This window comes from Rana temporaria, chromosome 9 (genome assembly GCF_905171775.1).
Source record: "Rana temporaria chromosome 9, aRanTem1.1, whole genome shotgun sequence".
Classification (NCBI taxonomy): Eukaryota; Metazoa; Chordata; class Amphibia; order Anura; family Ranidae; genus Rana; species Rana temporaria.
Genome location: NC_053497.1, coordinates 58,639,520 through 58,666,619, shown reverse-complemented (window position 1 = coordinate 58,666,619; position 27,100 = coordinate 58,639,520). Strand labels below are relative to the sequence as shown.

General features: G+C 41.5%; 1 protein-coding gene across 1 annotated transcript in view; it reads right to left on the bottom strand.

Moving 5' to 3' along the window:
- Positions 1 to 1,861: 1,861 nt before the first annotated feature.
- The window catches only part of LOC120913571 (sphingolipid delta(4)-desaturase/C4-monooxygenase DES2-like), a 39,586-nt gene continuing 14,347 nt past the window's right edge, over positions 1,862 to 27,100 (bottom strand). The window contains exons 3-4 of the mRNA XM_040323599.1: positions 8,953 to 9,695; positions 1,862 to 2,317 (exon numbers count right to left, since the gene is read on the bottom strand). Of these exons, the coding sequence (XP_040179533.1) occupies positions 2,174 to 2,317; positions 8,953 to 9,695 (887 nt within the window). The 3' untranslated portion in view covers positions 1,862 to 2,173. The remainder of the gene's footprint in view (positions 2,318 to 8,952; positions 9,696 to 27,100) is intronic.

Genomic DNA, 27,100 nt, shown 5'->3' with positions numbered 1-27,100 from the left:
TTCCAATAAGGACACTAGTTCTGGTGACTTTGGGGGCCCCAAATGATTCCCTTAAAATGTACAGCGTTTTTAACTTCCTGTTTTGGCTATAGGATAGAAAAAGAAGGTACATTTCCCCAATTGGATGCAGATGGGAAAATAAAAATTGACAAGGGTTATAACCCTCCCCTACTTTACCCAAAATAAAAAAAATGTTGCCTATACTTCTATTTTAATAATTTTCCACTCTATCCAAAACAAAAAAACATTTTGAGGTTAAAGATATACCTTAAAGCGGGAGTTCCGTGGCAAAACGGTTTTTTTTAAATAGCATTTTGAAACGCTGGTGGTACAAAGAAATTAGTACTCACCAGTCTAATCCTCATAGCCGCAGGCATGGCGATATCCCTCCGAAAGATATTTTATAAAATATTGCGATGGACATTGCCATCTTTAGTCAGGGCACTCTGAAGCCCTCCTGCAGTATCTTCCGGGATGCGGTGAATGCTGTCCCAGCATTCACCGCTCTATCCCGCGCATGCGCAGTGTGACGGCGAGGCGCGCCGTCAACACTGCAGAGTTGCTAGGACAACGGCCGAGATATCGCGAGATTGCTCCTCTGGCTGCTGTGTCTCGTCACCGTCCAGAGACACACGTGTTAGCTCCCAAAATCCTTTGTGGAGCTAACCGACACGCCCATTCCCGAAGCCCTGCAACCCGGATGTGCCTGCTCGAGATGCTGCAAAGGGGGTATGTAGATTTTTATATTTTTTAGGAACGGCCAAATCGTCAGGTACACCGGGGGGACTATTAAAGTCAACAAAGTGACCTAATAGGGTGAACCTCCGCTTTAAGTGTTGCCTTAAGCATTTGCCACACTAGTTAAAGTCAGATTGACAGATGCACTTTAGGGAATTAAATGAAAACAAGGAGGATTGTGCATTGCTAATCAAATGGAAAGTGGGTTAAAAAAAAAAAAAAAAAGACTTTGGCTATACCTATGTGCTACGAGATATGATACTCTGACAGATTCTCAGCGAATACTTCTTCTCGGAGAGAGTAGGCATTATATTAAAAAAAGTGCACATAGCCCTGTGAAATAATCTGCTACATCTGCTCCTCCAAAAGTCACAGCATATGCAGCTGTTCCACTATTACCTGCAGATTTCCTGTTTCTGAACTTTGCTCTCGGCAGTCAGGAAATCCACATAGACCTCCGTGGGACCACTACTTTGTAGGATGCATAGACGAGAGCAGAAATGGGTAATTTGTGGGCAATGGGCATTAGCTGAAGTGGGGAGAGCTATGACTGATGCAGTAGATCCAGTAAAGTGCAACTTCCCTCACAAGACCACATAATGACCTGCTTAGTAAAAGAGGACAGCTGGCTAATCACAAGAATTTCATGTCCACAAGTACACAGTGGCAGAAATACAGCAATATGTAGAATCAATATTAGCTTGCCTTTCCCTGTACCTACACAGCTCCCATCAGGTGCACACCCAGGAGCACATCCTGGCACAGCTGTTCCCATTGTCAAGTAGAAACGACTGGCCTGCACACAGGTTCGGTCACAGATGTAAAACGAGCTTAAATAAAAAAAAAAAAATAGAGGCTTCACAATATATGGTCTCACTTGCCCACTTGCTCCAACCTGTTTCACCCACAAAGGGCTTAATCATGGAGACTATAGGCTGTGAAGCTGCAAAGCTGGCATTAGTGTGCTGATCGTTCATTTTTATTTGATGAACAGAACTTTAGTAATAAAGTCTTGTGGGCAAAATAGATTTAGTTTTCTTTGCCTCCTTGGCGTATATGGCCAGGAAACACAAACACTGAAACAATCAATGGTTTTTATATGTATATTTGGTACATGCATCAGTTTTTTTTTTTTTTTAACACTCCGTTTTTTAAGATGTGTGTCTGTACCAAAAAAAAAAAAAAATTACAAAAAAAATGTATAGAAATTTTAAAAAGTCCCCTAGCACTTCAACATGTTTTACCTATTCGTTCATGGCCTCCTGCCAGAAATAAGACAAGGAACCGGGGAATGTATGAAAATAAAGAGGCTCCGAATTGCACATGTAGTCCTATCTAGGGAACGCTGAATCACATAACACTTTATAACCATGAAAATGAACATACTTGCTGTATTAACCAAGAAATAAATTAATATTTAATTGTCCATTGACATTCATTCCTTCTTTGCCAATTCACATTCTCTCTTGACACGGGAAAAGGGTCCCAGTTCCTTGCAAAATACAAAGTCCCAAAGCACACGTCCCCAAGATGTATGGTAAGGTAAGGTGTCATAATACTCAGAAGCTATTCTACGAACCTGTAAGTGATGAAAACAGAGGGATTAATGACACTAAAAGAGTTGAACATTCAAATGCGAAAATAATATATATTATAATATATTGAAATTGCTGTCTTTTTTTTTAGGTTTAAATGTTTTAAAAAACTAATGTTGTATGTTTTATAACCAAATGGAAAAAAAAACCTTTGTTTTACAAACAAACATTTAAGAGTGACAGAGGATTTACAGATTATTTTTTTTAAATATAAAGCACAGTACAAGCTGTCTGGAGTGGGGTGTGGTTGGTTTCAACTTGAGCTATTGAGCTCTGTTAGTCAATATTCACCAAACTGAAAATATATATATTTTTAAATATTGTATTTTTCTTTCCAGATTTGAATAAATACGGAAAATATATCGGTATGTAAAGCCACTATGCATTCCTTTCAATACTGTAGGAAGAGCTGTGTGTGTTTCTTAGAAATGGAGGGTAAATATCTGTGTCATTCTTGTACAACTCCCCTAAGGATTACACAAGCATAACATCCTTATCTACTTTTTAGAAAACCTTATATGGGTTAAAAATGCAGACATAGTTATATATGTTAGATAGAAGTACCTACAAAATGTGTGCTTAGAATGTCTTGATTTGCCTTACTATAAGATGACCAGATTTTTAAAATGAAATCTGGGGACATGTTATTATTTTTTTTTTACTAGTAATGGCGGCAATCAGCGACTCTCTGCCCGTCGCCGCCCACCTCACAGCCTGGACTTGAGCCAAGGCAGAAGAACAAGCGAGCGGAGCTGAATGGGCATGCACCCGAAACTGAAGAAATATTCCCTCCGCTATGACCAGCACATGATCATCATAAAGGGGCACAGATAATGGAAAGAAATAGACCCCCCCCCTTAAGCTAGTAGGATTGGCGAAGCAGGGGTGTGCAATTCAGAATATTTTTTTTTTAAATTCTGCACTGACTCATTGAAATTGCCCCAGCCCCTGTTTAAATCCAATAAGGGCACAGTTGTGATGGAAGTACTAAAATTCCTATTTTGTGATGAGCTAATTCTTTTATTAGATCCACTGAAATTTTGTTTTTCCTTTTATATTCTTATATATTGTTTTTTTTTCTTTTTATTTTCTTTATCTATTTAAGAGATATACATATGCATGTGTGAAGATATATATTCCAAGTGTTTATTTTCCTTAAAAGAGGTTATGTCAGATATAATGTTTTAAAGTTACAAGTACATCTTAAACTTTGAGTGAGAACAAAGGATTAAAATCAGATGCCATCCCCTCCTCCTCCTCCTCCTCTCTCTCTGTATGTCCATATATGACTTTGAAGAGAAAAACCCTTGCAGAGTTGAGAATGGGTCCCTGTTTATGAACATTCCACAATGGACTTACACAAGGCTGTCTGTGCCATGAGGAGCTCCATACCATATATGGGCTTGCAAGGAGAACGTGTCCAGTATAGATGTCACAGGGGCGTGTAATACGGGACTGAACTATATGAAACTGACCAATGTGTATGCTTATGTTTGTGATGTCATGTTGTTAATAAAATGAGCCGCACAGGCTCCACCTCTTCCTCTTGAGGCTGAACGTTCGAAAGGTGAAGATGTAGATTTTTTTCTCTCTGGTCTGTATGTTTCACTATTATGATTTGGGTCAAACGGCAGAAATGGGGTTCGCCCTGAGGTTGGATCAGGGGTCAATCCTTATCACAGTGTCCTCAATCCGGGGACTGTCCCCAGAAACCGGGGATATCTGGTCACCCTACCATACTAGTGCTTGCACTGCTCAGGTCCTGATATTCCCTGTCATCAGTGCTGAGAGAGAGTACATTTTCTAAATAAGCAATTTGAAAATTGTATTTGCCATTTACAAACCCCCAAATAGTCCACTACAATGTGAGGCACTCTAAAAAAAAGGACAAAAAAAAAAAAAAGTTAAAATTTTGATAGCCAACAATGTAAATAACCCATGGTAACGAAAATACTACATGCATTCTGCTTTTGTGCACCAGGCCTATTAATAAGAAAATGGAGGATTGGACAAGATGGCAGCAAGAAATATGACAGGAAAGGGAATGTATGACAGATGATGATTTTTTTTTTTTTGCTAAAGTTTTTGCTAAATAACCTGTTTTACAAATAGTGGAGAAATGGAAAACATGGAAAATAGTATGTAATCACAAGGGATTGTGTCATAGCTGAACTCCATGTGACCCTCACATTTATGATGTATTTGAGTAATGTGTTAACAAAAATTCCAAATCAATTATCAGTTGACTAACCTGTCCTACAGAAAACCCTAACCGAACTTTGGAGCCTGGTCTGCTAGAAACTGAAGTTAATAGGTAACCACGATAATATAAATGCTACAGCCAGGTGCCCTACCTTTGTGAGCCTATTATAAATAAGAGTCACAACTTGCAGATCCATCAAAAATACATTTGTGTATCTTATATGGATACTGCAACAAAGCAGTTCAAGTCTAATGCCCTGTATACACGATCGGTTCGTCTGATGAAAACAGACCGATGGACCGTTTTCATCGGACGAACCGATCGTGTGTGAGCCCCATCAGTTTTTTTCCCCATCGGTAAAAAAAATAGAACCCGTTTTAAAATGTTCGCATTGTTAAAAAACTGATAGAAAAAAATGATCGTCTGTGGGAAAATCCATCGGTCAAAAATCCACGCATGCTCTGAATCAAGTCGACACATGCCCCGAAGCATTGAACTTAATTTTTCTCAGCACGTCGTTGCCTTTTATGTCACAGCATTGGACACGATCGGATTTTTAACCGATGGTGTGTAGGCAAGACTGATGAAAGTCAGCTTATTCGGATATCTGATAAAAAAAATATATCTTTTTTTTTTCCCCATCAGATGAACCGATGTGTGTACAGGGCATTACTGGTCAAATCCACAGAATGTACACTGATCATGTATCAGCTTAATAATGAAACTACACTTTAACCACTTAAGCCCCAAGCCTCTTTCTGAGATTTAGTGCTTGCAATTTAAAAACATTTTTTTTTGCTAGAAAATTACTTAGAAACCCCAAACAGAAATATATTATATATATATATATATATATATATATATATATATATATATATATATATATATAATAACAACACGCTAGAGAACAAAATGGCGGTTGTTGCAATACTTTTTGTCACATCGTATTTGCGCAAAGGTCTTACAAGCAAATTTTTTGGGGAAAAAAACACTTTCTTGAATAAAAAAAATGAACAAGACAACAGTAAAGTTAGCCCAAATTTTGTTGTATTGTGAAAGAATCTTACGCTGAGTAAACTGATATCCAACATGTCACGCTTCAACGTTGCGCTTGCTTGTGGAATGGTGACAAATGTTTACCCTTAAAAATCTCCATAGGCGACATTTAAATTTTTTTTTTTTACAGGTTGCATGTTTTGAGTTACAGAGGAGGTCTAGGGCTAGAATTATTGCTCTTGCTCCAACGATCGCGGCAATACCTCACATGTGTGGTTCAACACTGTTTTCATATGAGGGCGCTGCTCACGTATGCGTTCACTTGTCGAGCTTGTCGGGACAGGTTTTTTAAAAAAAAAAAAATGTTTTTGTTTTTCTTATTTATTTTACTTTCATTTTTTTTTTATTTTTTTTTTTTTACACTTGGGGTCCCTTTTATTCCTATTAGAAGGAATTTAAACATCCCTTGTAATAGAAAAAAAAGATGACAGTTCCTCTTAAATATGAGATCAGAGGTCAAAAAGACTAGACTAGATTTTAGACTAAAATGCAATAAAAAAACAAAAAATTATGTCATTTAAAAATAAAACAAACATTTTCCTTTAAGAGCATTGGGTAGAAGTGATATTTTGACGTTGCTTCCGCCCTGCAATGCTATGGAGACCATCTTCTCCCTCACTCGTCCTCATACTTAACAAGGAGCAGCAACCGATCGCCTCCACCGCTGCAGACGGCTCTGGTAAGCGGCAGAGGGTACCAGAGAACGTCGGGAGGGGGGGCCCCCTCTTCCGCCACCGATGAAAGTGATCTCGCGGAATATCCGCCGCAGAGACCACTTGTATCAGAAAGAGGACCGCCCGCTGAAGAAGAGGATACCAGGGTAATGGTAGCTAGCTGCTACTATAACAAGGATATTCCTCTTCAAAGTGCCGACGTATTAGTCTGTAAGTGGTTAAAAAGGTTAGGTTGTAAAAAAATCACCCACTGGTTAGTATTTAAGGGACTGTGGTAAAGAGTACTGTGCCACATTTATTATGGGGTGTTTCTCTTCCTGCAACGCTCATTGCCCTCACGTTAGGCAGGACTTAGAAGTACTGAGACTACCCTTATAGAATCAGGAGTATCAAAGATTGTGTAAGCCCAACATTTCATATTCCTGATGTGTCTGCTGTACCATGTACTGTATCCTTTTGACTTTGTATTACTTCCTTTATGTGAAATTCCTGGTGTTCCTGCCAGTTCCTATTAAAAACTGACCCCACTAAACAGGGTGTCAGTTCTCTAGCTGTGCTGGGAACTCAGTGTGCTCTCCTCCAATGATAAGACTTGTCCTGACACCCCCCTCCCCTGCACAGCCATTCACTGGAAAGCTCAAGGTACTGCTGCTTCTCTTGCCATTATGCAGAATAGAATAGAGGGAAGGTGATCACTCAAAAAAAAAAAAAAAAAAAAAAGGGAAAATATATATTTTTTTTTATAGCTATACACATATGTTTTGCCCATTTTCAACTGAATGGGTTGTTTTACAAAATGATAGTTTACAGTCACTTTAAAAGGGTTTGTCTTTTATTTTCTAAATTGGTTCATTTAAGCTAGTGCATTGTTGCTTCACTTACCTTTTCCTTCGATTTCCCTTCTAAATGTTTTTTTTCTTTGTTTGAATTTCTCACTTCCTCAGTAAGCTTTCCACCACCATCTGAGCGGTGGAAAGTCAGCAAGAACAGCTTACTGAGGAGAAACAGAAAGTGAGAAATTCAGACAAAGAAAATATGCCTTTATCTTGGAGGGTGTTGAGGAGTTTAGCAGCTGAAAAGAGATCTGAAGCCCAAAAACATCCAGTGTGCATAAGGCCTAATCAAAAAAAAATTCACCTGTTGGGGTGCTGGGGGGTGGGGGGTTAAGCTTTCAACCAGGGCAAAGAAGCGGTTAATTTGACCAAAATTAGACTTTTTAGGAAAGTACAAAAAAACTTATGTTTATTAAATATCTATAAAATAAAGAATTCTTGTTAGGCACACTTAGTTACAAGGAAAATATATAAACAAAACATTGCAATTCAAATCAAGAAAAACAAAAATAAATATATTTCTGTGATTTTTGCCTTTTTTCTTTTCTTTTTGTTTCCTTGATTTTAATTGCAATATAGTTAAGTTTATATTTTTTCCTTGTAACACTTGTTACCTGTGCCTAACAAGACTTATTCATTTTAATGATATTTAATAGAAAAAAGTTTTATTAGACAAATCAGCATTACAGTACAGATACATCACAGAAATTACAGCAATGTAGAACTCAGAGTGTCAGGAGTGTACATCACTTCCAGAGGCAGAACCCAAGCAATCGGTAGCAATGAGGATTGGGTAAATATCAAACATACATAACAAATATATCTTATCAGGTACGCCATGGCTACTTCAAACAACCAAACAACAGTATCATGGGGGGGGGGGGGGCAAAACAACATTCGTCAGGGGAGGGCCAAATGTCCAAGACATTCAGTCGGGAGGGGGTCAAGGGCAGCGCGGGTCTCCATCCAGGCAGACCAGATTTTGTCGAACTTCCCCGGGCATTGTCTATTCTAATAAGTCAACCTGTACAAGGGCAGGACTGAATTCACCGAGCGCTGCCAAGAAGCACAGATGGGGGGTCCTCCGAATTCCATTTCAGCAGAATTTATCATCGAGCATAAATAGGGAGAAGGTCAGGCGTAGTTTACAGTACCTGTCCCCCTCCACATCCTCCAAATGGCTCAGTAACAGAACTGGTCGGGTCGACCGGGATGTCCGTCCCACTCACATCAGACAGCCTGGAGGCAACCGCCATCCAATATGGCCGGAGTTTTGGACACGACCAGACCATGTCCTAGACCGTACAATGATATTTAATAAAAACACACGTTTTGTACTTTCCTAAAAAGTCGAATTTCTGTCCAATTAACCGCTTCTTTGCCCTGGTTGGGAGCTTTAGAACCCTTAAGTGCGCATCTCTCTCTCCCTAACAGTGGTAGAGGCATTGGATTGATTCCCAACAATCTTTATTTACACCCATTATTTTTCTTATATCTAGAGCTTAAGAAAACGTATTTTATTTTAGATGGGAGTAAAAAAAGGGTTAAAAAGTCTGTTAGGTTAATTTTTTTGTTGTGTATCCATACCTTTATTTGTCCTGGTGACCAATGTCACTAAGACAAGAAGTGATGGGAAATCCCCCAAAAATGTTTTGCTCCTTTTGTTGCCCTCATATTTAAGGATAAATTCTATCACTGCCGTTGTGTTCCAGGGCAGAAGGTGGGGATCTATCCCAATGAGACACAGAGTCCCAGTTAGTTAAGCTGCACATGTAATTATATATATATATATATATATATATATATATAAGTTCTTTACTATAGAAAACTGTGGTAGATATAAATGGTCTTACCTCTGGAAGTTTGCTTCCAGGAATGCTGGGAAAGTCGTGATGTTCCATGTGATAGCCAACGTTGAAGGTCAGCAGGTTGAGTGGTCCATAGTAAGAGTAGGTTTCATAGCCTTTTAAAAACATATAGTGTTCAGCAATAAAATGCCCAGATATGGGGTGCAGACCCATTGACAGAACGGACCCAGCTAGTAAATATACAACAGGCTTCAGCCCCCACAAATTATATATCACCATGTCAAATGAAAACTGAACAATGGCATTAATGACCTCCATATGGGTGATGGGCTTGGGATTCACATAGAGAGGTCGTAGGACGTAGAGTAGTGGCTGTAGAATGATCCAGATTATTTTGAGTATGGGAGTACAAAAAAACCTTCCCTCAAAATCAGTGGGAATATCCACATCCAAGACGTCTCCTCCAAGATATCGGTGATGATCGATGTGGTACTTTTTGAAGGATGTTGAATATGGCATGGCAATAGGAAGATTAGCAAACATGCCAAAGAAACGGTTCCAACGGGCTGATTTGTTTCCAAATGCCACATTGTGAGAAATGTCATGAATGGCAAGAGTCAGTGAATGGTTTATCACACCACCAAAAGTATAGGACCAAAAAATCAACCACTTCCAGGACAGATCACGAACGAGGTAACAACAAAGGATTTGGACAAGCACCATGCAACTAACAGTCCATTTAAGTTGCGGGTCAGGTCCCATTAAGTTCTTGATCTGTGGATATTTTGCTGAAATGAGAAAAAAAAAACATAAATACATGCAAGAAAAAAAAAATGGCCATATTGAAAAAACAGCACAAAAAGTATCAAAGCAGTAAAATGGAGCAACCAGTCAGATTTTGGATTGACAAAGATAACTAAAGGATGAATTCTGATTGCTTACAACACTTCTCAATTTGCTTTATTGAATCCACCTTAATACAGGTGAAACTCGAAAAAATTTGAATATTGTGCAAAAGTTCATTTTTTTCACTATTGGAACTTCAAAGATGAAACTAATATACGAGAGACTCATTACATGCAAAGCAAGATAGTTCAAGCCGTGATTTGTCATAATTGTGAGGATTATGGCTTACAGCTCGTAAAAAAACAAAAACAAATCCACAAATCGCAGAAAATTAGACTATTGTGAAAAGGTGCAATATTCAAGGCTCAAAGTATCCCACTCTAATCAGATAATTAAGCCATAACACCTGCAATGGGTTCCTGAGCCTTTAACCACTTCCATACTGGGCACTTAAACACCCTCCTGACCAGACCAATTTTCAGCTCTCTCACACTTTGAATGACAATTACTCAGTCATGCAACACTGTACCAAAATTATTTTGTTGTCCTTTTTTTCCCCCCACAAATAGAGCTTTCTTTTGGTGGTATTTGATCACCTCTGGGAAGTATTTATTTTTTGCGCTACTAATGAAAAAAGACCGAAAATTTGGGGAAAAAATTATTTTTTCTTAGTTTCTGTGATAAAATTTTGCAAATTATAACATTTTTCTTCATAAATTTTAGCCACAATTTATACTGCTACATGTCTTTGATAAAAATAACCCAAAGTTTTTGGAAATTATTTGGTCTGTGTGAAAGTTTTAGAGTCTACAAGCTATAGTGCAAATCATAAAAAATTATCACATCTGATCACACCTGATGTACTGAAGGCCTATCTCATTTCTTGAGACCCTAACAAGCCAGGAAAGTACAAATGCCCACAGATGGCACTGATGAGGTGGCACAGATGGCACCGAGGTGGCACAGATGGCACTGAGGCAGCACAGATGGCACTGAGGCGGCACAGATGAGATGGGTACTGATGTGCACCGATGAGGCCTGTGTACTGGTGGACACAGGTGGGCACTGATGAGGCGGCACAGGTGGGCACTAATGAAGCGGCACAGATGGCACTAATGAGGCGGCACAAATGGCACTGAGATGGGTACTGATGAAATGGGTACTGATGTGCACTGATTGACTGCGGCACAGGTGGGCACTGATGAGGTGGCACAGGTGGGCACTGATTGCAGATGTGCACTGAGGTGGCAGATGCGCACTGGGCACAGGTGGGCACGGTGGTACTGATGGGCACGGTGGTACTGGTGGGCACACGGTGGTACTGGGGGACAGATTAGTCACTTTTTTTTTTTTCAAATCGCTCTTTGCCCTGTTTGCTCTCCCCTCCTCACATGCGATGTCTGTGTGAGGAGGGGAGAGTCGACAATGAGAGATGATCTCATATGTTTACATATGAGATCATCTCTCATTGGCCACACAGATCGCGCTGTAAATAGCCGCTGTGATTGGCTATTTACCACGATCTGTGTTTGGCTGTGTCCAAGGGACACGGCCAGCACAGGAGTTCCCCGCTGCGCGCTCGGGAGCACGCGCGGGGAACGCGGAAAGGGGCGGCCGTAAAAACACGGCCTGTAAGAGATCTAGAGCCACGCTGTGGCTACACACACTGCACACACTGCAAGATGCTTGAAGTCCAGTGTGAAGTTTCCACAGTCTGTGTTGATTTGGGGAGCCGTGTCATCTGCTGGTGTTGGTCCACTGTGCTTCATTAAGTCCGGGGTCACCGCAGCCGTTTACCAGGAGATTTTGGAGCACTTCATGCTTTCTTCTGCAGACAAGCTCTATGGGAATGCCAACTTCATTTTCCCAGCAGGACTTGGTACCTGCCCACACTGCCAAAAGCACCAAAACCTGGTCACATGACTGTGGGATTACTGTGCTTAATTGGCCAGAAAACTCACCTGACCTGAACCCCATAGAGAATCTAAGGGGCATTGCCATGAGAAAGATGAGAGACATGAGACCGAACAATGCAGAAGAGCTGAAGGCCGCTATTGAAGCATCCTGGTCTTCCATAACACCTCAGCAGTGCCACAGGCTGATCGCTTCCATGCCACGCCGCATTGAGGGGCCCCAAACCAAGTACTGAGTACATAGGCATGCTTATACTTTTCAGAGGTCTGATATTGTTCTATGTACAATCCTTGTTTTATTGATTGCATGTAATATTCTAATTTTCTGAGATTGTGGATTTGGGGTTTTCATGAGCTGTAAGCCATAATCATCACAATTATGACAAATCACGGCTTGAACTATCTTGCTTTGCATGTAATGAGTCTATCTCATATGTTAGTTTCACCTTTTAAGTTGCATTAGTGAAATAAATGAACTTTTGCACGATATTCAAATTTTTCGAGTTTCACCTGGAGATATATTAATAAGGAAGTTTGCAAAAGCCATTTTATAAGACTTAGGGCCCTTTCACACTAGCGGACCGTATGTCCGCTTTTTCATCCGTCCGTTTGCGGATGAAAACGGGACATACATGGGTCCCCATGTGATAACGGGTGTCAGCGGATGAATATCCGCTGACACCCGGAATTTGTCCGCCTCCGCAAAGATTCGCATTTGCAGACGGAAGAAATCCTATTTTTCTTCCGTCTGCTGGATCGGATCGGATGAACACGGACATATGGTCCGTGTTTGCCCGATCCCCCATAGGGGAGAGCGGAGGAAACACAGGGCGGTCCCTGCACAGTGTGCGGGGACCGCCCTGTCAGCTGCCAGCTCAGCGGGGATTTTACGGAGGATCCCCGCTGAGCAAAGCAGACAAACAGAGCGGATCATTACTGATCCGCTCCGTGTGAAAGGGCCCTTACAATGGTGGTCAGCAACCAGTATATCGCGGACAGGTGATTGGTAGATCGCGGTCTGGGCTTGCTGACCTGCCATCCCAGAGCATCAAACAGTGCAATGCAGAGGGACTTGTAAAGTTAGAGCTGTTGTAGGAAGCGGCCCAAGCCGATGCCTCCTATCTAGTGCTGGTTCCTGTCCCATGCACAGTAATACCGAATTCACTCCACCTCTTATCTCGGCTAGCGATCTCCAGAGTGATGCCAGCAAGAAGAAGAAGAAGATCTTCAGGTCAGTGTCAAGCAATACACTGGGCATAATAGTATAGGGCTGCTTTCATACTGATGTGCTGTAATTTACCCACACCGCGAGTGCAGTGCAGTGTACCTACAGCTTTCCTGTGGGTTTGCTGTGCTTAGCCATAGACTGTGTGTTTGGTGCGCTTTCTGAATGCAGGAGTTTTAATGTGCTTTCAGAAAGTGTACCACACTTGCAGGATATAGTAGAAGTCTATGGCAAAGCGCAACAAATCCAGGAAAGTTGCAAACGCACTGCGCTGCACACATGGTGCAGGTAAACCACACACATCAGTGTGAAAGCAGCCTTATAGGGGGCTCAGAACAGTAAGGGTTCATTTGCAGTTGGGGGTAGTAAAATCCTATAGCCAAGCCTTGTTTTTACCATGCCCGCCTCAACTGCACACCCTTTAAAGCTGCAGTGGCCAGGAGTGTACACGTCATAGGAGGAGTTCTATGCCCTGTCGTGGTTGGTGGGTGTAGCACCTGCCAAGCATGACCCATTCAAGTGAATGAGGCCACTCTGCAAATGCCCTACAATCTTGTGCAGTACAGAAAACAAGGGGTTAAAGCAGGCAGCATTGTGTTGCTTTCTCACAACCTACTTTGACCCTGCAGAAGGATGCAGTTGCAGGGCGCTTCCAGAGTGGCCCCGTTTACTTGAATAGGTCGCGATTGACAGGCGGTAGCACCCACCAGATTCACAGGGGGTTTATTTCCAGCTGTGGTATGTGTACACCTTTGGCTGCTGCCTCAGGCTGGGTTCACACTACTACACTACTTGCATCCTACTTTGCTCTGCTACATTGGTCCTACATTTATCCTACATTGGTCCTACATCCATCCTACTTTCATGAACAGGATACTACTTTGGTCCGACTTCAATGATATTCAATGGGTTGAAGTAGGATCAATGTAGGACCAAAAGTAGTACAGGGAGCATTTTCAAAGTCGGACCGACTTGTGTAGGACCAGTTAAGACAGCTCTCATAGGGAAACATTGATTTTCACACTTCATGCTACATGAGACTCCCAATGTAGGACCGTTTGTCGGACAAGTGTGAACCCAGCCTCAGCAGTGAAAGGCTAATTTGCCTTTTCCATTTAATAAAGTACACCTTGCCTATGTACCAATATATTACTAATGTACAGGACTGCAGACATGAAAAGGCTTTCTCCATGTTCTAGGGTAGGCTCACCTCAGCCTCCAGTTTATTCTATAGAAAGCTCCTTCAAAATGTGCAGTTCATGCAAGACAGCCCAAGAATTTACAGGAACTGGATGCGTTTTGCCAAGAGCAATGGGCAGCTTTACTATCTGAGAAGATAAAGAGCCTCATCCACAAATTAAAAAAAAGGCTTCAAGCTGTCATTGATGTTAAAGGATGCAATACATAGTATTAAGAACTGGGGTAAACTTTTGATCAGGTTAATTTGGGTAGTTTCTGTTTCTGTTGTCATTATGGGATTTAAAAAGAGTTAACACAGTTGATAATAAATGGCTTCAGCCAAACACTAACCATGAGTGAAAAAAAAGTTTGTTATTCATATTCTCTGAAAAATGGCCAAGAAATCATAAAATTCTGCCATGTAAACTTATGAGCACAAATATATATTATATTATATATATATATATATATATATATATATATATATATATATATATATATATATATATATATATAATCCCCATGTGTATTGAAACACACATGGATTTCTTCAGAATAACAAAAGGAGTCCACATGAACTGGCCCATATCTACTCTGCAGCAGAAAGTCCATTGGTTCAAAATATCAGCCTTCAGGAGAAGTCATCCAGATCGTCTGGTCATCCTGTGAGACCCTGCAGCATAGATTTTGGTCCTTCTGGACCACAAGCACATCTGACCCACTGTTACACAACAGATGAGTCCATCTCACATGGTAAGCGTACCCCATATTTCCTTTGTGTGAAGCAACCTTTAATTCTTCAGGCAAAATCGGTTATTCAGCATCCAATGTTGTGATTTGGAGGAATTCTTTTACACTGTGTGTTCACTATACTATCAATATGGACTTTATATTATTGTATTTAGTTGTGGTCTCACCACCACACATATTAATTTACTTTGTGGTCACTTCACTAGTTCACCATTTTTTATCATTTAGCGCTGCACTATTTATTATTTGTTTCTGTTACACTTTGTTGGAGTGCTGGCAGCTTATTTGTATTCACTTTTGAGTTTAGCGCAGTTTTTCAGTTCGGTTCAATATTGAGTTGGCCCACCCTTTGCAGCTACAACAGCTTCAACTCTTCTGGCAAGGCTGTCCACCTTTATCTGACCACCTTAAAAACGCGCCTTGAAGATTCTGAGGCCACATGGAAAAGGGCATTATGGTCAGATGAGACTAAAATTCAATTATTTGGCCTCAACACCAAACGATATGTCTGGCGGAAATCCAATAAAGCTCACCATCCAAATACCATTCCTACAGTAAAGCATGGCAGTGGTAATATCCTGTCTTGGGGGCGTTTCTCTGCAGAAGGGACTGGAGCACTTGTTAGAATAGAAGGAAAAACGAATGGGGCAAAATACCATCAAATCCTTGACGAAAATCTGCTGCCATCTGCCAGAAAGTTGTCAAATGGGAAGGGGGTTTCCCTTCCAATATGACAATGACCCAAAGCAGACAGCAACAATGACCACACAGTGGTTGAGGGAGACAAAGGTGAATGTCCTTGCATGGCTTAGTCAGAGCCCAGACTTAAACCCCATTGAAAATCTGTCGAATTACTTGAAGACTACAGTCCACAAACGGTCACCATCAAATTTAACTGAACTTGAGCAGTTCTGCAAACAAGAGTGGGCAAATATTACAAAGTCTAAATGTGCAAAGTTAGTAGAGACATCCCAATGGACAAAAGGCTGTAATTAAAGCAAAAGGTGTTTCAACAAAACACTGACACAAGGGGGATGATCCTTTTTCCAACTCAATGACTCTTATATGTTATATCTTTCACTTGGATGTTAACAGTTACACTAGTAAATACAACTGGATAAAACAAAAATGGTGTCGGTCTTCATTTCAGGCTGCAAAGCAACAAAATTTTATTATTTTAAAAAAGGGTAATTCATTTCTATATCCACTGTAAGAACATTGGGATGGCTTGGGCCGAAAAGATAGGCTTCGACCAATTATAAAAAGTGAACTTCGGATTGAAAAGGTGAACTTGGCCTTTATATCAGACTAAATGAGAGTTACTGAACTTTGCATGCTTTTTTTTTTTCTTCAGGATAACATTTGTGTGTGGTCTAACTCAGGTCGGTGTGTTCGTTTTTAGCGCTGCCAGCATGAGTTTTTGGCGCATGGGTACTAAAAGCCTACTGCGAGCAAGTGGCAGCTCTTGTGACACCAGGGAGGTATGTGAATTAAGACTCTTCCTAAAAGCAATGAGTGACATCTAATAAAGCTGAACTTCAGTCAGATATTAACAGAAAAAAATGGTATTATGCATTTATTAAAAAATCATTAAATGCATTTAAAGCCTATTAAAATGCGCTTTATAGTAGGACTGAGAATGTAAAAAGGAGGGGCAATACTAGTTGTGAATCAGATGTCCTACATTTATGCCAAGGCACATACTGACTGAAGGAGAGAACAGAGAGATAACCTCATCATACTATTGATGCTCCTTCACTGTTTAAATCACAGGCAGCTCAGCTGCGGCCAGGAAGGTGGCCTTGCTTCGTTGCTTAATTTCAGAAAATCCCTCGACAGATATGACAGGTTTTATACTTGGCTGTGTATTAGCCAACTTTCCCCTCGGGTGGACATCACAGGACATCCTCAGATTGAAGTGGTTATACCAGGATGATACCTGCATCTACAGGCATCATCCTGGTATCAAGATTTTCAGCCATGGATGCCCTTTCGTGTAGGGGCGATTCAATTGGCTATATAGCCGCTAGATCAATGCTACAGGTGGTGGAAGGGAGGGTGGGAGGGTGCCCTCCCTCCTGGACCGCTCTGACCGGCAGCATCCTGTGGACTGTGCAGAGAGAAGAAATTACGTTCCTCCCTCGCTGCGAGATCAGAAACGGGAAGCAATGAGGATTTGGTCATTTCCAGTTACAGGTCTTTTGTTTAGCAGCTTGTACAAGCATCTGATCAAACCGATCTCAGTTTGATCAGATGCTTTGGAGGTCAGATAAAATATATGGGGTCTAATAAACATACAAGGAGAAGACTGATCAGAGATGCAGTCAAGAGGCCCATGATAACTCTGGATGAACTGCAGAGATCTACAGCTGAGGTGGGAGACGCTGTCCATAGGACAACAAATCAGTCGTATACTGCACAAATCTGGCCTTTATGGAAGAGTGGCAAGAAGAAAGCCACTTCTTAAAGATATCCATAAAAAGTGTTTAAAGTTTGCCACAAGCCACCTGGGAGACACACCAAACATTTGGAAGAAGGTGCTCTGGTCAGATGAAACCAAAATGGAACTTTTTGGCAACAATGCAAAACGTTATGTTTGGCGTAAAAGTAACACAGCTCATCACCCTGAACACACCATCCCCACTGTCAAACATGGTGGTGGCAGCATCATGGTTTGGGCCTGCTTTTCTTCAGCAGGGACAGGGAAGATGGTTACAATTGATGGGAAGATGGATGGAGCCAAATACAGGACCATTCTGGAAGAAAACCTGATGGAGTCTGCAAAAGACCTGAGACTGGGACGGAGATTTGTCTTCCAACAAGACAATGATCCAAAACATAAAGCAAAATCTACAATGGAATGGTTCACAAATAAACATATCCAGGTGTTAGAATGGCCAAGTCAAAGTCCAGACCTGAATCCAATCGAGAATCTGTGGAAAGAACTGAAAACTGCTGTTCACAAACGCTCTACATCCAACCTCACTGAGCTCGAGCTGTTTTGCAAGGAGGAATGGGCAAAAATTTCAGTCTCTCGATGTGCAAAACTGATAGAGACATACCCCAAGCGACTTACAGCTGTAATCGCAGCAAAAGGTGGCGCTACAAAGTATTAACTTAAGGGGGCTGAATAATTTTGCACGCCCAATTTTTCAGTTTTTTTATTTGTTAAAAAATTTGAAATATCCAATAAATTTCATTCCACTTCATGATTGTGTCCCACTTGTTGTTGATTCTTCAAAACAATTTACAGTTTTATATCTTTATGTTTGAAGCCTGAAGTGTGGCAAAAGGTCGCAAAGTTCAAGGGGGCCGAATACTTTCGCAAGGCACACACACTATTTATATTATATTATATATATATATATATATATATATATATATATAAAAATAAAGTTCTAAGTAGTTTTCTGGCAAACAAATGCTGATTTGTTTTACATGTAAGTGTCAGAGTTGGCATGGTAAGCAGTGGTTCAGCTTTGACTTCGGTGCTGCCAACCCTTTAGTTGACCTAGATCAATTTCCTGTACTGATTTTTTTTTTTTTTTTTCACTTAGCTAGATTCCCAATATCACAATGTCTGCTTTTGTGAGGCCTGTATTCTCAGGGGTGTTAGTTAATACATGTGGTGTGGGTTCTGGCCTTTGGGTCCAACCAACATAAATCATATTGCTCTGCTATGGCTTTAGTCACAACACAAATAAAAAATCATTATAAATTAATAAATATTATAAATTGTGACATGTTTGCTTTAATAAATCTTTATGGTAAAAGAAATCTCATATCTCCTCACTACTCTCCTGGGCTATACAAATGCCCCTTTCATTTGGTTTTGCAGTGAAGATTGTCGATAGGATGTAAATATATTTTTTTCACAGGCAAGGAATACCAAGATCATCATGTTCACGGGATACTTAGTTATTCATGAAGGTATTTCTTCATATTTGTTGATGTTCATAATTGCCAACTCTGTCACTGCATCACATACTTTGTGATTTTAGCCAGGAAGCTTTGTACAAGCTGCCAAAAAATAATGTTGCACACACGCTAATAGAGTCTAATTTGGAGCTTCCCTTCTAAACTGGATAATTGAAGCTCATGTGGTTTTGACGGAGGTTGAGAAGCCCAGAAGTTCCAGTACACCTGCTCCTCCTCAACATAAACAAGCCTTTCTAGTTATCAGAAGCCTGCTCAGACCCACTATTGCAAGCATCTGCAGAGGTTTACATAACCTAGAATATATAATAAAAAAATAAATATACAGGGATATACAAGGTAATACTGACATATAATCACACACAGGCTGGATTTGAGTCTTTTTTCAACCTCACCCACTATGCAACTATGTAACTGTTGATCATATCAAAACAAGAGATGAATTGTAATTTTTTACTTTGGGTTACTGCATCTTGCACACTTGTCTTAGGCCAGCCATAGATGGTTCGAATCTCGGGCCGATTCAGCAGGAAATCAGCTGAGATTCAATATATGTATGGACAGGCTGATTGTACCCACATCGAGCCATCGATCGTCTTGAGTACAACCAGCATGTCAGATTTCTAGAATGCAATAAAATTGCATTGTCTATGTCCTGCCTTACTGACAAGGCATAACAGGGTAGAGTTTCAGTTCAGTTTCTATAATTTTATACACAAGGGACTGTTTAGACAATTATATTGTTCCATTTATTGGATCAATCAACTGTATAGTTGCCTTTACAGACTATAGTAAACAATGCATATTTATAGCACTGTTCACTGTATAAATGTGAATGGTCCCAAAAATGTGTCAAAAGTGTCCGATATGTCCGCTATAATGTCGCAGTCCCGAAAAAAAACGCAGATCCCCGCCATTACTAGTAAAAAATAAATAAAAAATAAATCGTTATGTCCCCTATTTTGTAGGCAATATAACTTTTGCGCAAACCAGGTTATTGTAGAAGAATACGTTACGGCCTAAACTGAGAAAAAAAAAAATATATATTTTTTTTTAAAAATGGGATATTTATTATAGCAAAAAGTAAAAAAATTGTGTTTTTTTTTCAAAATTTACGCTCTTTTTTTGTTTATAGACCAAAAAATAAAAACCGCAGAGGCGATCAAATACCACCAAAAGAAAGCTCTATTTGTGGGAAAAAAAAGGACGTCAATTTTAAAGCGACGCAGTGCCGGAAGCTAAAATCTCGTCTGAGCAGGAAGGGGGTGTATGTGCACAGTAGGCAAGTGGTTAAAATTTTCCACATTTTGTCATGTTACAATCAAAAGCGTGAATGTATTTTATTGGGCTTTTATGTGATAGACCATCTTATGTGATATTTTTTGCAAATATGTAGCACCCTCTACCATAGGTAGGTGCTAGAGGTGTAGTGTTTGAGGTTCTGTCAGCACAGGTAAATTTAAACAGGCCTAATGCTGCGAGCTAGGCCCGTTTGTTTTTGATCTGGGGGCAGGGAGTGGTTAGTGTAGCAGTGGGTGTGACCGACATGTGCTTTAGCTCTTGGGCACCTCCCCTGCTTTCAGTGAGAATGTTCTGGAAAAGGGGCAGGGCTGAGAGTTGGAGTAGCATGGAGTACATGTGAGGAGCCCTGACCAATCCCCAACTAGGATTGGCAGGGGGCAGGCCTCCTACATATACTCACAGTCAGCCTGCTCAGGAGGAGTTTCTGGCTGGGTGAAGTGAAGAATGGAGTGTTAGACTGCAGCAGAAGGCCCCATCCTCATCTGGAGGGACGGAGCCTCTCCTTACACAGTCATGGAGAGGTGTCCTGGAACAGGAGTTGGAGAAGCAGTCGGTATGCATGTCCGGGTAAATTCTTCACCAAGGACTCAGAACAGGAGAAGATCAGCGAGTGAGACACAGTGGATATCTGGAGGAGGCATGCCAGGGGAGCTGGGTGAGAGGTCAGAAGAGAGTCTGTGGGGTTTTGTGTCAAGTCGTTGCAGTCAGAAGACACAGGATTTGCAAGTCTGACTGGCTGGGATCAGTAGTTCACCAAGCATGAATTTCTGCTAAAGTAACTAGGCCACCAAGTAGGAGTACTGCAGGCCCCTGGCCTATTACAATTCAGCAAGTTCAGCAATAACTAGGCATTATTCATAGTGATGTCTAGTACAGTTCAAGATGGGGCGGAAAGACTAATGTTGTGACAGGAAAGTTTGTGCAGGAGGAGAAGAGTCCTGGGCAGGGGCGGTGCTTCCATAGAGGGCCAACACAAAGTGGCAAATAATTGTGAAGTGGAAGGAAAATGATAAATGGTTTTCATTTTTTTTTTTACAAATAAGTATCTAAAAAAATGTGGCGCTGGAGGAACTGTAGAGATCCACAACTCCTCAGGACAACTCTACAAATCTGACCTTTATGGAGTGGCAAGAAAAAAGCCATTGTTGAAAGTAAGCCATAAGTCCTGTTTGCAGTTTGCAAGAAGCCATGTGGGTAACAGCAAATATGTGGAAGAAGGTGCTCTGGTCAGATGAGACCAAAATTGAACTTTTTGGCCTAAAGGCAAAATGCTAGGTGTGGTGAAAAACTAGCACTGCTCATCACTCTGAACACACCGTTGCCGCTTCTCCCATGAAACATGGCGGTGGCAACAGCATGTTGTGGGGATTCTTTTCTTCAGCAGGGACAGGAAAGCTGGTCAGAGCTAAAGGGAAGCTGGATGGAGCAAAATACAGGGCAATCTTAGAAAAAAAAAAACCTTATGCCACGTACACACGGTCAGACTTTTGACCGAGCAAAACTCCGTCAGAATTTCCGACGGAAAAATAGAGAACCTGCTCTCTATCCAAGTCCGTCGGAAATTCAGACGGAAAAAGTCTGACGAGGCATACACACGGTTGGAATATCCGATGACTTTTTCCATCGGAAATTCCGACTGTTTGTACGCGGCAGAGTCTGCAGAAGACTTGAGGTTGGAGTGGAGGTTTACCTTACAGCAGGACAACGAACCTAAACAGAGCCAGAGCTACAATGGAATGTTTTAGATTGAAGCATATTCATGTGTTAAAATGGCCCAGTCAAAGTCCAGACCTAAATCCAAATGAGAATCTGTGGCAAGACTTGAAACTTGCTGTTTACAGACACTCTCCATCCAATCAGACAGAGCGTTAGGTATTTTACAGAGAAGAATGGGCAAAAATGTCACTCTCTAGAAGTGAAAAGCTGGTAGAGACATACCCAGGGCCATTTTAATGCAAGGGCACTCCTGGGCACTGGCCAGGGGCCCCAGGTACAAGGGGGGCCCCCACAATAATCTTGCAATCCATCATACTTGTAACTGTCCCGGAATTGCTGGGATAGTCATGCTTTTTACTAAACTGTCCGGATATGGTTGTGTCCCGGGAAGCGTCCCAGGACCAATACTGTGCCCTCCTGACCCCCTCTGTACGGTGCCCTTTGTGTTGACTAGTCTTGATTCATGGAATGTTTTCCTTTTGTAAAATCGATTTTATTGAAAGTACTAAATGAATATATGTTTAATTCTATCAACTATTTATACTTTATTTCTCGAAAGTAAGTGTGTAAATTGGGGCAAGCCGGTGAGGCCCCAGTGCATTACTTTGCTCAGGGGCCCATAATGCTATTAAGACAGCCCTGGACATACCCAAAAAGATTTGCAGCTGTAACTGCAGTGAATGGTGGTTATACAAAGTATTGACTCAGGGGATGAAACTAAATGCACGCCACACTTTAGATATTTATTTGCAAAACATTTTGAAAACCATTTATCATTTTCCTTCCACTTCACATATATGTGCCACTTTATTTTGGTCCATCACATAAAATCCCAATAAAGTACATTTATGTTTTTGGTTGTAACATGACAAAAATGTGGAAAATGTCAAAGGGGTATGAATACTTTTTGAAGGCACTATATCCAATTACTATACCAGCCAACTGTCCACCAAACCCTTAATTTTTACTACCCTATAAAACATTATCATTTTGAGCATATAATGGTATTAGATCATGTATTTTTCCACTCGTTAGCATTTTGCAGTCAATAATTAACTTTGGAGAAGAGGAAATTACCTTTATATACACCTGATATTGCTGTGTGTGCTAATAATTATCAGGACATTACTACCTGGAGACAAATCAGAAAGAAAAGGGATGCTATCTGGTCATTATCTTATTCTGTGGAACAAAGCCACTGAAATAAGGTTTAGCTTCGAATGATTATTGCCGAGTATGACTAGCTGTCAATATATAGAGTATGTACTCCACCAAAAGGTAACACTAGTGCATTCTGTAGCCTGCAGTGTAATCCCTACATGTGATGGCCCATAAATAGAATTTAAGTGACAGTCAATATATGTCTGGCCATAATGAATTTCCTTCCTTAGGCCCCTTTTTACACAGGGCAGAATCCGATTTTTTCAGCAGGGGATCAGCGGGCAGACATGTTTGTGTCCGCTCAGTTTCTGCAGATGGACCAGCTGTCCATTTACACCTGAATGCCCTCTGATTCAATCCACCTAAACAAAGGACGGATCCCCTTCCATTTTTTTTCTCGTTTTTTTTGTTTGTCTTTGCTCAGAAGTTGCTCTATTTCTTCCCTGTTCTGTTCACTTCCTGCTTGTTACTCACCACGTGAAGGGAGGCTTTACTGCGGTGGTCAGTGACGTGCTCGCCCCCTCCTGGGAACTACATCTGTGCGGCAGGACGCTCTCTACGTGTTAGAGACTTCAAGGAGGTGTGAATTACTAGGCGTGCCGCAATGCATACTGGGAAATGTAGTTCTTACATGAACGACGCCGCAAACCAGGAAGTGAATGAGAGAACAGAAACTATAAAGCCGGAGGTGATATAGATTAAGGAATTTTATAGGTATTTACTCGTTTAACAGAATCATTACACTATTCTGTCTGTCTACCTTGCAGACATAAATTTTAGGCAAATTTTTTTTTTTCCTTTACAACTCCTTTAAGTATTGCGGACTTTAGTTCTGCTTTAAAAGCATACATTCTGCTTTTGTAACAGGTTAAATCGGGGTGTAACATATGCACATTTATAATTTTTTTGTAAACTGAACGTATCCTTCAATTGGCCCCAATATGTGAATGTATGTACGCATACACACACACACACACACGAGGTAGGGACCTTGTAAGATCCTCGATAGTAGGGACTGGTCTAATTGTAAAATACATGTAAACTGCTGTGTAAATCGTCACCACTTTTTAACTACCTGTAATAAATAAGGTATAAGTATGGGAGCAGTAGTTGCTGACCCTTGTTAAAGGACAATCCAATCCTCATTTTACCATTTAGCGAGTCCCCCTCTAGAAACAAGACCACATCCAGATTTTGGGACACCCGATACATGCATACTTGTTTTGTAAAGGATGACAGCAGCAGGGTCTGCATCTTTGACTCTTATTTCTATTCTTGACAGGATCCCTTTAACTATCCCTTATTACTGTCAGCTAAATGGTCACATGCTGCCCAACCCTGTCACTGCCTGTCATTATGGGCTCTTTTCTGCAGGATAAGCAAATATTTTCCCACATGCATCAGGTGCATCTGTGACATACAAGGAATGACCGGTTTCATAATTTGTATGTAGTGCAGGTACTTTGACCTGTCATACAAAACATGATAAGTCCCACTGGCTTTGTACCTTCCTCACTACAAAGAGATTTTATCAGTCTCCCTTCCCTCACCGAGTCCTGTTATAAGTGTCTTAAAGAGACCCTGTCACCAACTTAAAAAAAAAAAAATGCAGATGAAATCGAGTATTTTAAATGCTTTTTTTTTGCCGGATTTTTCTTTTCATTAATGTTTTTTGTATTTACTTGTAATGTGCTTTTGAACTTACTAGCTAATTGGACTTCCCTGATACAACCCCCTCTATGGCCCAGATTCACAAAGCACTTACGCCGACGTATAACAACAAGTTACGCCAACGTAAGTGCAAATGTGCGCCGTCGTATCTGTGCGCCAGACCCACAAACAGATATGCGCCTAAAACCAGGCTACACCCCGCGGACGTAGCTTGCTTACGCCGGCGTAGGGTGGGCGCACATTTAGGCTGGGTGCATGGTGCCGCTCCCATTGATTAGCCATTCAAACATGCAAATGAAAGAAATATGCGCACCTCGCGTAGCTTGCGTCGGGCGCACGCAGGTTCGTGAATCGCCGTAAGTTGTACGTCCGGCGTAAAGTTATTCCCCATACAGGAGATGCAACCCAGCAGCAGACATGCAAAGGTCTGCACCAGGGGACACAAGCCGGCATATTTTACGCTGGACGTATGTCTTGCTGGGCATAGGTTACGTTCACGCCGTACGCAGTGATCCGGCATAGTTTAGGCAGTTGTTCTGACATGGTTATGAGCAGACGCAGGGGGATGCGTCCAAGTCACATGCGCAGTTCGTGATACGTATCTGTCTGGCGCTCGGCCCATCATTTGCATGGGGTCACTCCTCATTTGCATGGGTCACGCCCACTACAACCTACACCGGGGTACGCCTTCGAATCCCACGCCACGCTGGCGCAGCGTTGGGAGCACTGGCTTGCTGAATGCATTGCTTGCCTCTCTGCGCTGCGTTGGCGTAGCGTACATTGGTTACTCTACGTTGGCGTAATGTGCACCCACACTCTGTGAATCTGGGCATATACCTTGTACACCATAGTTCTCTCCTCTTCTGGGAGATTCTAATTACCGTCTGTGCTTGCCTAGCTCCTCCTCCCCTCCCTACACAATCTTTATGTAGCAGACAAGAGGAGACAAAAGGAGAATATATTAGAGGGTCAGTTCTGAGTCTACTGGGCAGTGTTGCCAATCTCCCGCAGCACTTTTATTTAATGACAAACCATATGCAACACCCTCTAGTTAGTGAGGTGCTAGAGTGAGATTTTACTCTGGCAGTGTAGGTAAATTTAGGCAGGCCTAGCTGGCGGCTAGGCCTGTTTGTTTTCATTCTGGGCTGGGAGTGGCTCAGGGAATCAGCTGATGACTCGCAGGCAGTGTCACTTCTCAGTTACCTCCCGCTTCCTTCTGGCATTTTCTAGAAGGAGGGGAAGAGAGGTGGAGTTGCCTGTGGTATCTTAAGGAGCCCTGACCTATACCAAACTAAGATTGGCAGGGGTCAGGCCTCCGTAAATACCTAAAGTTAGCCCAGCTGGGGAGGAGTTGTCAGGTGGAATAGATGGAGTGAGAGAGTGTAAAGACTGTCGTAAAGACTGTCTGGGGGGGGGTGACCCTGGGCTGGGGCTCGGGTGCATCCGGGAGGAGTGAAGAGATCCCAAAACCAAAGGCACACAAGAGCAGGAGAGATGACAGCAGGAGAAAACACGCCAAGAGTCTTCATAAAGGACCACATGTCACAGCCAAGAGGGCTGGCGCGTGAGCACAGTTGGGAGGACTGGAGAGGCATGCCTGAGAGAACTGGGAGAGATTCCAGTTTGAGAGACGGGTGCAGAACCAGTGGAGAGAGGACTGTGGAGAAGGGCAGTGGAAAGGGGTCTTTGGCTGGCTGGCTGGCTTGCGGGGCCTGAAGAGAGCCATCTGGGAGTTGTAGTAGATACCACCAAGTAATAAAAGTAATTTGAATGGTGTACACTAGGCAACACAGTAAATCTCTGGATAGTTTGTAAAAATCTGTGATTTTTCTGACAGTTGGCAACCCTGCTACTGGGGTTCCCGACCATGACAGCTCAGAGTCTGGTGTGGCTTCCAACATCACATCCAAGATGGCAGCGCCCAGCAGTCATTTTAAATGCCTACACAAGGAGAGCTTTTACGTGGAAAAAACATGCATAACGTATGTGAAATGTACAAATAATTTTGTGGGGAGATTGTAGCTGAAATGAATGGTCTGGCAACAGGGTCCCTTTAAGGTTAGTGTCAGACAAATCAGGCACAATAGGCATAAAGGTAGGAATGAGAGATGAAATATTCTTGTCAAATCTACATCAATGGAGCTATTCATGAGTGTCTATGGCTTTCCAATTTTTGTGTACCTTCCATCTGGGGGGCACGATTTCCTCCAAAACATACAGTTATATTATTATTTACCTACCATCCATACTGGCTTGAGTGTGATTGTGCATTTGCGTGTATAAACGACTGCCACAAGGACATTCGATTGTAAGATACTATTGGTATTTTGTGAACATCCAAAATGAAATATCCAATTTATACTATCACGCATATATAGTATACAATCTAGGAAACGTCTATCAACTTAAGCACAGCAATGAGAAATAAAAATGATCCCTTTATAACACGAAAACCAGTCTCTTTGTTGTTAATGGTCATTACCCAAACGACCAA